At 49.0% G+C, this 13325-nt stretch overlaps 1 protein-coding gene across 1 annotated transcript in view; it reads left to right on the forward strand.

Annotated features, from left to right (window-relative positions):
• Positions 1-375: 375 nt before the first annotated feature.
• Positions 376-13325, forward strand: part of RP2 (RP2 activator of ARL3 GTPase) — a 33561-nt gene continuing 20611 nt past the window's right edge. Inside the window, exon 1 of the mRNA XM_073353430.2 lies at positions 376-570. Coding sequence (XP_073209531.1) covers positions 442-570 — 129 coding nt within the window. The 5' untranslated portion in view covers positions 376-441. The remainder of the gene's footprint in view (positions 571-13325) is intronic.

Below are 13325 nucleotides of genomic sequence, written 5' to 3' on the forward strand. Positions count from 1 at the left end.
TGGAATAATGGTGTTTTTTTTTTTTTAAATCTTTAAAGCTGCCAGATGGGAACTAAAGAAACAGGCCGGGGCGGGCACAGAAGAAGAGGGAGGGAATTTGTTTATTTATTTATTTTTTTTGCTTCCCTCACTATCAGGGGCAGGGAAGGAGGCGGGGCCAGGCAAAACACGGCGCCTGTCTCTTTAAAAGCGTCTCGAGCTCAGCGCTCTCGTGGCAGGCGAGCCTGATTAGCGGAGCCGAGCCGCCATTGGCTGCGGCTGCAGGTGGAAGGGGCGGGGCTGCCGTATCCAAGGGAGACGGGTGTGGGAGAAGCCGGAAGCCGCGGCGCGCGGGGAGAGGCTGGGGCGGGGCGGTTTGCGGGCAGGCGCGTGCGCGCGCGCGCCGGGGGGGTGCCTGGGTGTCGGGAGGCGCCTCCGGGCGGGCGGGCGCGCGGCGGGGCCATGGGCTGCTTCTTCTCCAAGAGGCGGAAAGCGGCGAAGGGGGGCGCGCAGGGGGGGGCGGGCCAGGACCCCCCGGCCGCGGACGAGGAGAAGCCGCCGTCGCAGTACAGCTGGGACCAGCGAGCCAAGGTACCGTCCCGGCACCCCGCCCCCCACCCCACCCCACCCCACTCCCGGCACTTCCTCCCCCTCTCCCCTGCAGCAGCCCCTCGCCCCCTTTGGCAGAGCCTCCGCCGCAGCCCCCCAGCCTGGCGAGTCGTTCTCCTCCTCCCGGCTGCCCCCATCTCCCGCACCCTGGCGAGGCGGCGGCTCAGGCGTCGCTCCCGTGGGGCTCTGCCGTAGCTACTCTTCGCGCCCCCCCCCTCCCCCCACATCTCTTCCTTCCCTTCGGGTGGGTTGGGTTTTGTTTTTAGGTTGGGTGGAGGTGCTGTTGCTGACCTCTGGGCACTCTAGATAGCTAAATCAAAACACACACACACACCCCTCCGGCCCCCAAACTGCCCCCTCAGGCTACAGCTAACAAACGCCCTGTGTAGTTGTGTTGATATTTGATTTTGTTGTTAATTAAAAAATATTCTCTGTGCAGTCTCCTATGGGGGGAAATGTGCTTTTCCTCATCCTGGACAGGTAGTACTGAATTCTATCTTCCAGTTCCGTATCTTGTTTTTCTACTCCCCACGAAGTCCTAGCATATCCTGAAAGCTAGGAGATCTGATCTCTAGCATTTCACCGAAGGGTGAGAAACGAAGTTCAGAGCTGAGGAGTTCCCATGGAGAATGCCTTGCTAGCAGCCCAGATAAACCGGAGGCATGTGGGTTGAGTATCTTTACTGATTGCAAAAGGAGAGACTGCTGAATTGGAATTAATTTGCAAACTGGACACCATTACATTAGGCTGGAATAAAGACTGGGAGTGGATGGGTCATTACACAGAGTAAAACTATTTCCCCTTGCTTATTTCTCTCTCTCTCCTCCTTCCCCCTCCCTCCCCCCCATTGTTACTCACACCTTCTTGTCAAGTGTTGGAAATGGGCCATCCTGATTATCACTACAAAAGGTTTTTTCTCCTGCTGATGATAGCTTACCTGTATTGATCACTCGTTAACACCCATTTTTTCATGTTCTCTGTGTGTATCTCTTCCTACTGTATTTTCTACTGCATGCATCCGATGAAGTGGGTTTTAGCCCACAAAAACTTATGCTCAAATAAATTTGTTAGCCTCTAAGGTGCCACAAGTACTCCTCATTCTTTTTGCATATTAGGTGGTGTCACCTATGGAAAGATGCAGTCTTATATGGCAGTGTCCCATCCCATTATATGCCATTCAGGACTTATAAATTAAAAGTTTAAAACAAACCCCTTCACTTTAGGGTGGAATGTAACAGGCAACTGGGGCAAACTACCTCTCTTTGCAAGGCACTGCTTACTAGTTGGGCAGCCACATTCTCCCAGCCTTCAATGTGAGGTTTAATCCATGTAAAACGTAGTGGAATGAGGCTGGTTTTTTCTCTCTCCTGTTTCATTGGAGTTTGCTCTTTTTTTGGCACTAAGCTAGATGGTAACTGTGAGTTACATGCAAAGTAGTGGTAGACAGGGCAGAACTGACTTTGTACCTTTATTTATATTAATCCCTTGGCTTTCTAACAGTAAATAAAAGGGCGTGGATGTCCTGGGGCACACTAGACACACGTAAGAAAAACAAATAAAATTCAGCAGTAGCTACAGAACCAAACAGCCTTCTTGACATAAATGCCTCTTTACCCATGCATAGCTAAACTTCATCAGGCCCTAGCTATTATGATGCGTCAAGGATGTGTGCAAGGCTTTTTAAAAACTTGCATGTTTTCTCTTGGGCAATATTTTATATCTCTGACACTTCTTCCTTTTATTTGCTGGAAGTTGTCTTGGAGGATCGGAGGAGTTTGGCTCATAATACGGCAGGATCTTTGCTAAGGATTCTCCTCCAACTGGTGGAGAGGCCATTGAGAGAGAGGTCTCTAAGCAATATATGAATATGAAAGAAAATTTGAATAAAAATTCTTCTCCTTTTCACTCACAGCTTCATGTTTCACTTCCTTCGTACTTGGTACTTCTCCAATTCTACACAGCCTTCCTGAAAAAAATAAAACAGACTAGAAACTCCATTTGTGTGTGTGAAAACCAAACTGAGACCACATTTATGAGCCATAAAGGGAGAAAAGGTATAAACTATTTATTTATTTTGCAGGCTTGCATTCTTATTTAAGCATGGTCAGATGCCCTGGTGTGACACTTAAGGCTCTCTAGTGGATTAAACTAAGATATGGGGGTTAAGTATGCGCAAAGATTAGAGGGTAAGGACAAAGGAGGCTGCTTCATGTCAGACTTGATATTTTGATTTCCTAGACGTAGGGAATACTTATGGCACAGCTTGGCTAATACAGTGCTTGCAAAGGGAGGAGGCAGACCATGTTACTTATATAGCTGTTACTCCCTTGCCACAGTGTTACTGTTATCAGTTGCTACTTTTTTTAATGTAGTTGGAATGGTTCTTACATCATTGTAAAAGGATACAACAGAAGCCACCCAAACACTAATTTCATTTAAAGTTAAAGCGGTTAAATTAGTAAACTACATTTTGTGAACCTGTCATATCCAGCCACAGGGGTAAGTTTAATATAAAATGACAGCTACAGTTACTTACTAACCCTGAGGAAGGTCAAAACAAGTCATTCGGAGAAAACTCCACACTTTTCTCTCCTCCCCACTCCCCTTCAGGTGAGCTTGTTTCTCAGGAGGTGACTGTATTAAAACATTAGGAGCAGTCAGTGTCTCAGACATTAGAATAGACGACATTTGGGGTTAACTTTCCTAATAGATTACAACAAGTTTTAAACAATTCTATGTGTGAAAGAGAATCTCGTACTTAAATATTAAGTTGTTGCACATAATGTCTGTAGGCAGTTATGCAAAGGCTTCCTCTTTCCAAACCATCATATGTAATGATTCCTGGCTTTTGAGTTTAGAGGACTATACTGAAAACAGCAGGGTTAAATATTTAATTTTTCAAAAGGAAAAGGAGTACTTGTGGCACCTTAGAGACTAACCAAGTGAGCTGTAGCTCACGAAAGCTTATGCTCAAATAAATTGGTTAGTCTCTAAGGTGCCACAAGTACTCCTTTTCTTTTTGCGAATACAGACTAACACGGCTTACTCTGAAACCTATTTAATTTTTGAATGTCTCAAGAAAAGATATATAGAAACTGTTTCAAACATTCATTACCCTTTCCTCTGTCTTTTTGTGTTGGCTGCCAAGTGTACTCAATGCTACTGTTTTTGTGTTGAAGTTGAGAAATAGTAGTAAATGACTATGGAAAAAAAGTTAATTTTAAAATAGAGAATTTGGCATTTAGTGTACCAACATCCATGAAGTGGAATTGACAAACTTTTAAAGGGACCCAAATGCAAAATGTAAACTCCTTTTTTTTTTTTAAGTTGCTTTAGATACTGTCCCTAGGTTTCCTCCCATGTTATGCTGTCTTTAATGTTGTCCTCTCCCTCATTGCTGTGTGAAAGGACCAAATAAATATGAAAACTGACTATGAAGAACTGTTGTCAAATGCACAGAGTAAAGTAGAACATTTACAGGATACCTAGGTCTTTCTATGTTGTGCAAAAACACACATGAAAATACATAGTAACAAAACCCCCAAAACCTCAGCTTTATAAATAGTTTCACTAGGTGTCTTCTCGCATTCATTTTTGGTCACTTTTAATAGTGTGAGTGATTAATACACTGCTTTGGGTAGGACGTTCACATTTACTGGGTAATATTTCTAACTTCAGTCTGTCAGTCAGCAAGACCGCTTTTATTATATGTGATGCTGTCTGTCAACTATAGGAGTTGCCAGTTAATTTAAAGAAAAAATTATTGGAAACTTTATAGGTCTAACAATGTGTAGAAAAATCTCCTTGTGTGTACCTGAATCTTTCTGCTTAGACTTCAGTTGCCTTCCTGTGAACTAAGAGTTGAATAGAGCTTTCTGTTGTCAATAACTCTTTGACATCACAAGTTTCAAATACTGTAAAAGAAGCCCTCTTTACTGCATTCTAGACAGAGTGCTGTAGATACAGAATCTAGCCACAGTGACTGAAGTGTGAAAATTGATTTCTCCCCCCCCCCCCCATGTCACTGTAAGTTGCATGGCTTTGCTTAGTGTAATGTTTTCAAATTTTAAAAATGAGATTATCTTCTGATACTTTTCCTAGTGTAGGGCTGAGCTAAAGTTAATAACCACACTGTCAGATTTACTTTTTGTTCATAATTGGCATTGCAATAATAACACAGTAAAACAGATTGCACTTCAGTTCTAAATCCTTAGTTTCAGTCCTTTTAATGTTTCCAAATATTGTTTCTGTGTAGCAATTTCTTGTGCATTGGCTCTGTACAGAAACTTGGAAAATTTATCAAAAAAAAGTTTTACATCCATATTTTCCTAATGCTTGAAGATGTATTTTCTCTCACTTGGTGAGAAGGCCACACAGAAAACAAACTGGAAAAACCGGAAATGTTTTCTGATATTTCGGTTATAAAGAATCTTGGGTTTTACTAGTAAAATTAATACCCCAAAAGGGTGCTAAATTTCACTGACCCTTTAAAAGTCTGTATTAGCTTCAGATTAAGAGGAGAGATTTGATGGTCCTGAGTCAAGCTATTTCATATAGATACTTTTTGGCATGCCTACAATGCAGTCACTAAAACATGTAATGTGGTACATTAACTACAGAGATGCTGGATTTTATATTTGTCTTAAACTATCCTGTTTTGTGTTAGAGGATTCTTGGCTACTTCTGAAATATAGCAGGTTGTTGCTTTGGGCAGAAGATGGTCTGGAACTTGGTGGGGTGAGAAGATGATACAAGAATGTAAATGTATAATGGTTAGGTGGAAACAGCATCTGTACATAACTGTTAAGTTTCTGCATTGTGTAGTACTGTATTCATCCAGTTTGCTTTTATCAAGATTCAAACAACATAAGTGTGTCTTCTTTTTTTTTTTAAATTGTGTATGTTGCAGGATAACTAATGTATTATGGAGGGATTGTTAGTGTCTCCATACTTAATATTTCATTACATCAAACCATACTTAAAATACCTTGTGGTAGATGCAAAAACACATTCTGACCAGAGTCAAAATTACTGCATGCTTTATGGTGGTAAGGACTTAACTTTCAGTTAAGTAGAAGACATATCTAAATGGTTAAAAAGAGAGAAATTGTGGTTTGTGTCTCATCTGAAGCCAGAGTTCTGGCTCTGTTGACTTTTTAGTGAACTGGTAGTGGTTCAGTGACCTCTAAGTGGTACCAAGGTCCCTGTATTCATCTGGATCAACAAAGTCCAGTGACGAGCATTTATCATTAACGTGGTTTGCAGCACACTAAATTGAGTAGTTAATGTCCCCATACCAGTCTGGGTCATCTTCATCTGGTACCAGGATTTTGATTCCTTTGACTATTGTAAGCACTTACTTTGACCACTTCAAGCAAAGTGGCATTCGGTCCCCAGGTCTGTCCGTGTTGACAATCTGATGCTGAGGATCCAGCACAACTGACTGTCCAGGGCCACTTGCTTGAAGTGGCTTGATGCACAGATGTCTCCAGTTTCCCCCAGTGTGAAAGATCAAGCATCAGTGACTGGTGAACCACTAGTTTGAGGTTTTGTACTCAAGTGACAATGGGATCCATCTGAGTCAACATACCTAGCTGCCAAAGATATAGCACCATTTGTCAAAGTGGCTCATTGCTACTGGACACAAATACCCAGGTCCTTGGGTTTTCCAATTGTCAGCTGGGTTCAGTGCTGTTGACTGTCTCTGAAATGTCACTTAAGGTATGTCTACACTACAGAATAAGGTCGAATTTATAGAAGTCGGTTTTTTAGAAATCGGTTTTATATATTCGAGTGTGTGTGTCCCCACAGAAAATGCTCTAAGTGCATTAACTCGATGGAGTGCTTCCACAGTACCGAGGCTAGAGTCGACTTCTGGAGCGTTGCACTGTAGATAGCTATCCCACAGTTCCCACAGTCTCCGCTGCCCATTGGAATTCTGGGTTGAGATCCCAATGCCTGATGGGGCTAAAACATTGTCGTGGGTGGTTCTGGGTACATATAGTCAGGCCTCCCTCCATGAAAGCAAGGGCAGACAATCGTTTCGCGCCTTTTTTTCCTGAGTTACCTGTGCAGACGCCATACCACGGCAAGCATGGAGCCCGCTCAGGTAACTGTCACCGTATGTCTCGTGGGTGCTGGCAGACACGGTACGGCATTGCTACACAGTAGCAGCAACCCATTGCCTTCTGGCAACAGACGGTGCAGTATGACCGGTAGCCGTCCTCGTCGTGTCCGAGGCGCTCCTGGCCACGTCGGCTGGGAGCGCCTGGGCAGACATGGGTGCAGGGACTAAATTTGGAGTGACTTGACCAGGTCATTCTCTTTAGTCCTGTAGTCAGTCCTATTGAACTGTCTTTTGGTGAGCAGGCAGGCGATACAGATGGCTAGCAGTCGTACTGTACCATCTTCTGCTGGGCAGGCAAGAGATGAGGATGGCTAGCAGTCGTACTGTACCATCTTCTGCCGAGCAGCCATGAGATGTGGATGGCATGCAGTCCTTCTGCACCGTCTGCTGCCAGCCAAAGATGTAAAAGAGAGATGGAGTGGATCAAAACAAGAAATAGACCAGATTTGTTTTGTACTCATTTGCCTCCTCCCCTGTCTAGGGGACTCACTCCTCTAGCTCACACTGCAGTCACTTGCAGAGAAGGTGCATTGAGGTAAATCTAGCCATGTATCAATCAGAGGCCAGGCTAACCTCCTTGTTCCAATAAGAACAATAACTTAGGTGCACCATTTCTTATTGGAACCCTCTGTGAAGTCCTGCCTGAAATACTCCTTGATGTAAAGCCACCCCCTTTGTTGATTTTAGCCTCCTGAAGCCAACCCTGTAAGCCGTGTCGGCAGTCGCCCCTCCCTCCGTCAGAGCAACGGCAAACAATTGTTCCGCGCCTTTTTTCTGTGCCAACGCCATACCAAGGCAAGCATGGAGGCCGCTCAGCTCACTTTGGCAATTAGGAGCACATTAAACACCACACGCATTATCCAGCAGTATATGCAGCACCGGAACCTGGCAAAGCGATACTGGGCGAGGAGGCGATGTCAGCGCGGTCACGTGAGTGATCAGGACATGGACACAGATTTCTCTGAAAGCATGGGCCCTGCCATTGCATGCATCATGGTGCTAATGGGGCAGGTTCATGCTGTGGAACGCCGCTTCTGGGCTCAGGAAACACGCACAGACTAGTGGGACCGCATAGTGTTGCAGGTCTGGGACGATTCCCAGTGGCTGCAAAACTTTCGCATGCGTAAGGGCACTTTCATGGAACTTTGACTTGCTTTCCCCTGCCCTGAGGCACATGAATACCAAGATGAGAGCAGCCCTCACAGTTGAGAAGCGAGTGGCGATAGCCCCGTGGAAGCTTGAAACGCCAGACAGCTACCGGTCAGTTGGGAATCAATTTGGAGGGGGCAAATCTACTGTTGGGGCTGCTGTGATGCAAGTAGCCCACACAATCAAAGATCTGCTGATATCAAGGGTAGTGACCCTGGGAAATGTGCAGGTCATAGTGGATGGCTCTGCTGCAATGGAATTCCCTAACTGTGGTGGGGCCATAGACGGAACCCATATCCCTATCTTGGCACCAGAGCACCAAGCCACCAAGTACATAAACCGCAAGGGGTACTTTTCAATAGTGCTGCAAGTGTGATCTGGTGGATCACAAGGGACGTTTCACCAACATCAACGTGGTATGGCCGGGAAAGGTACATGACGCTCGCCTCTTCAGGAACTCTGGTCTGTTTCAAAAGCTGCAGGAAGGGACTTTATTCCCAGACCAGAAAATAACTGTTGGGGATGTTGAAATGCCTATATGTATCCTTGGGGACCCAGCCTACCCCTTAATGGCATGGCTCATGAAGCCGTACACAGGCAGCCTGGACAGTAGTCAGGAGCTGTTCAACTACAGGCTGAGCAAGTGCAGAATGGTGGTAGGATGTGCATTTGGACATTTAAAGGCGCGCTGGCGCAGTTTACTGACTCGCTTAGACCTCAGCAAAACCAGTATTCCCACTGTTATTACTGCTTGCTGTGTGCTCCACAATATCTGTGAGAGTAAGGGGGAGACGTTTATGGCGGGGTGGGAGGTTGAGGCAAATCGCCTGGCTGCTGGTTAAGTGCAGCCAGACACCAGGGCGGTTAGAAGAGCACAGGAGGGTGCGGTACGCATCAGAGAAACTTTGAAAACCAGTTTCATGACTGGCCAGGCTACGGTGTGAAAATTCTGTTGGTTTCTCCTTGATGAAACCCCCCCGCCCCTTGGTTCACTCTGCTTCCCTGTAAGCTAACCACCCTCCCCTCTTGCCTTCGATCACTGCTTGCAGAGGCAATAAAGTCATTGTTGCTTCACATTCATGCATTCTTTATTCATTCATCACACAACTAGGGGGATGACTACCAAGGTAGCCCAGGAGGGGTGGTGGAGGAGGGAAGGAAAATGCCACACAGCACTTTAAAAGTTTACAACTTTAAAATTTATTGAATGCCAGCCTTCTTTTTTTGGGGCAATCCTCTGTGGCGGAGTGGCTGGTTGGCCGGTGGGGCCCCCCCCCACCGCGTTCTTGGGTGTGGAGGCTATGGAACTTGGGGAGGAGGGCGGTTGGTTACACAGGGGCTGTAGTGGCAGTCTGTGCTCCAGCCGCCTTTGCTGCAGCTCAACCATACACTGGAGCATACTGGTTTGGTCCTCCAGCAGCCTCAGCATTGAATCCTGCCTCCTCTCATCACGCTGCCGCCACATTTGAGCTTCAGCCCTCTCTTCAGCCCGCCACCTCTCCTCCCGGTCATTTTGTGCTTTCCTGCACTCTGACATTATTGGCCTCCACGCATTTGTTTGTGCTCTGTCAGTGTGGGAGGACAGCATGAGTTCAGAGAACACTTCATCTTGAGTGCGTTTTTTTTCTTTCTAAGCTTCACTAGCCTCTGGAAAGGAGAAGATCCTGTGATCATTGAAACACATGCAGCTGGTGGAGGGAAAAAAAGGGACAGCGGTATTTAAAAAGACACACTTTATAAAACAGTGGCTACACTCTTTCAGGGTAAACCTTGCTGTTAACATTACATACATAGCACATGTGCTTTCGTTACAAGGTCGCATTTTTCCTCCCCCCACCGCGTGGCTACCCCCTCAATCTTCCCCCCCTCCCTGTGGCTAACAGCGGGGAACATTTCTGTTTAGCCACAGGCAAACAGCCCAGCAGGAATGGGCTCCTCTGAGTGTACCCTGAAGAAAAGCATTCTATTTCAACCAGGTGACCATGAATGATATCTCACTCTCCTGAGGATAACACGGAGAGATAAAGAACGGATGTTGTTTGAACGCCAGCAAACATACACTGCAATGCTTTGTTGTACAATGATTCCCGAGTACGTGTTACTGGCCTGGAGTGGTAAAGTGTCCTACCATGAAGGACGCAATAAGGCTGCCCTCCCCAGAAACCTTTTGCAAAGGCTTTGGGAGTACATCCAGGAGAACCGCGAATGCCAGGGCAAAGTAATCCTTTCACATGCTTGCTTTTAAACCATGTATAGTATTTTAAAAGGTACACTCACCGGAGGTCCCTTCTCCGCCTGCTGGGTCCAGGAGGCAGCCTTGGGTGGGTTCGGGGGGTACTGGCTCCAGGTCCAGGGTGAGAAACAGTTCCTGGCTGTCGGGGAAAACCGGTTTCTCCGCTTGCTTGCTGTGAGCTATCTACAACCTCATCATCATCATCTTCTTCTTCATCCCCAAAACCTGCTTCCGTATTGCCTCCATCTCCATTGAAGGAGTCAAACAACACGGCTGGGGTAGTGGTGGCTGAACCCCCGAAAATGGCATGCAGCTCATCATAGAAGCGGCATGTGTGGGGCTCTGACCCGGAGCGGCCGTTCGCCTCTCTGGTTTTCTGGTAGGCTTGCCTCAGCTACTTCAGTTTCATGCGGCACTGCTTTGGGTCCCTGTTATGGCCTCTGTCCTTCATGCCCTGGGAGATTTTGGCAAAGGTTTTGGCATTTCGAAAACTGGAACGGAGTTCTGATAGCACGGATTCCTCTCCCCATACAGCGATCAGATCCCGTACCTCCCGTTCAGTCCATGCTGGAGCTCTTTTGTGATTCTGGGACTCCATCATGGTCACCTCTGCTGATGAGCTCTGCATGGTCACCTGCAGCTTGCCACGCTGGCCAAACAGGAAATGAGATTCAAAAGTTCGCGGTTCTTTTCCTGTCTACCTGGCCAGTGCATCTGAGTTGAGAGTGCTGTCCAGAGCGGTCACAATGGAGCACTCTGGGATAGCTCCCGGAGGCCAATACCGTCGAATTGTTCCCACAGTACCCCAAATTCGAGCCGGCAAGGCCAATTTAAGCGCTAATCCACTTGTCAGGGGTGGAGTAAGGAAATCGATTTTTAAGAGCCCTTTAAGTTGAAAAAAAGGGCTTCATTGTGTGGACGGGTGCAGGTATACATCGATTTTAATGCTGCTAAATTCAACCTAAAGTCCTAGTGTAGACCAGGGCTTAGTAAAGTAGTGTTATCCTCATCATGACTGTCACCAAGTTCCCTGACTTGCAAACACTGGCTCACTCAGGTGCTGAAGTGCCAGCTTCCTTGATTTTTCTGGAACCATCAGCTAAGAATTTAGCACTGCAGGATCAGGAAAATCGCGTGCTGTGAGATTGTCTGGTGTAAGTGGCTGATAGTCCCCAGAGCTATCTAGATTAAGTCTGGTGCTGAGAACCTGGCAGTGTTGATTGCTGTTCTTATGGGTGGCACCAGAGTCACCTGATCTGTTGGAGACTACTGAGTTGGCACTTAAAAACTGGGTTTCCTGTCCCAGAGTCTTTTTGGTATCCGATGCTTAAGCTCTGAGTAGTGTTTACACGGGACTGTGTCAACAATAGCTTTCTCCCAGAGCTCTCTGAGCTCCCAGCCAGGGAGGCTCCCCTGGCTCCTCCCCCGCCTTCCCCCCCCTCGCAGACGCTCAGCATGCCACGCCCGCAGTGCTCTGGACCACTCCTGGGCAGCTCTGCAGCGTCTGCTGCTTTGAGCAGCATCGTAAGGGGGTGGGGCTGCAAGCTCCAGCGGGCTGCACAGCATCCATACACACTGCCCTGAGCAGCATGGTAAGGGGGCTGGGCTGGGGCTAGGAGGAGGGGTTGGATAAGGAGCAGGGAGCAGTTGGAGCGGGCGCAGGTTCTCGGGGGGGTGGTCAGGGAATGGGGTGGGGTGAGTTGGGTACAGTCACTGCCCCAGAAAGTCCCAGCCAGGGTGGGGCTCAGCTGGGGCAGCTCCCCAGGCCAAGGGGCCCCGACTTGCGGCCCTAGGGAGGGTGCAAGGTGTAGGGCTCAGTGTTATAGAAGGGGGCTGTTGGAAACAGGGCCGGTTCTAGGCACCAGCAAAACAAGCAGGTGCTTGGGGGGCACGTTTCTAGGGACAGCATTCTGGTGCCGGCCATGCTGTCCCTAGAAATGTGCCCCAGCTAACCTCCACCTGCTCCCCTGACTGTGCCGCCACCGCTCCACTTCTCCCCACTCCCTCCCAGGCTTGCCGCGTGCTTGTTTTGCGTGGCAAGGCTGGGAGGGAGGGAGAGAGAAGCCGAGCGGCGGTGTGCTCAGGGGAGGTGGTGGTGGTGGAGCGGAGGTGGGCTGGGGGAGGGAGCGGTTCCTCCACTCTCCCCCCCCCCCCGTTACTTCCTGTGCCCCCCTCGCTCACCTCCACTCTCCCCCCCGTTACTTCCTGTGCCCCCCTCCGTCACTTCCGCTTTGCCTGCTCCCCTAAACGTGCTGCCTCTCCCTCGCCTGAGAGGGAGGGGGAGAAGTGGAACAGTAGCGTGTTCAGGGGAACAGGCGGAGCGGAGGTGAGCTAGGGCGGAGGGTTGCGGGGGGAAGCAATGGGAGGGGGAAAGAAATGTGGCCCACCCGGGGGAGGAGGTGGGGCTGGGGATTTGGGGTAGGGGTTGGGAAGGGGCAGAGCTAGGGCAGGGGGGCACGAAAAAGAAGTGGGGGTGGCCAAAAATTTTTTTGCTTGGGACGGCAAAAATCCTAAAGCTGGTCCTGGTTGGAGAAGGGGTTTGGTGCTGGTGGGGGAGGGTGCATGGAGCAGCACTGTTTGGGGGACGTGGGGCTATGGAAGAGCTGCGGGGCCCCGCGTCCTGTCTCGGGGCAGGGGCCGGGCTGTGGCTGGTACCTGCACTGTGCAGCCATCCAGGCAGCCACTCCAGGGCCCCACACGCAGAGGCTGATCCAATGCCGCCTTGCTCAGCAGCCGCGGCCGATCTTCATGCTGCTTCGTGCCCGGCCCAGGGAGCATGACCGGCTGTACTGGGCAGGGAGATCAGGCACTGTGTGACTGGGCACCGCATAGGGCCGGGGAGCCGGGCCCCTGGCAGCAGCAGCCTCCTCTGCCCCAGGAGCTGGGCAGGGCCGGCTGGTGCCATGGCTGGGGGCTGCCTTGGGTGAGCCCCCCTCAGTCTCTCCTGCGCCTGTGCTGTGGGGCTGTCTGGCCTCCGCCACTGAGGGGCGCTCACATCCCGCGGTGGGGAGTTGGGCAGACTGTAGCCTTTCCCTGCAGGGAGCCACTGCCCGACATGCTGGGAGCAACCCCACTGATGCAAGGGCTGCAGGACTCCTGCACCACCAGCAGGTACCTGGGATGGAGAACAGGCCTGGGAAGGGTAGGGGAGCAGGACAGAGCCTACGGGGGCGGGAGGGGACACGACATCCCTTAAATCAGCACTTTTTTAGGGAACCGGTGGTTAAG

This window comes from Lepidochelys kempii, chromosome 1 (assembly GCF_965140285.1).
Source record: "Lepidochelys kempii isolate rLepKem1 chromosome 1, rLepKem1.hap1, whole genome shotgun sequence".
Taxonomy (NCBI): domain Eukaryota; kingdom Metazoa; phylum Chordata; order Testudines; family Cheloniidae; genus Lepidochelys; species Lepidochelys kempii.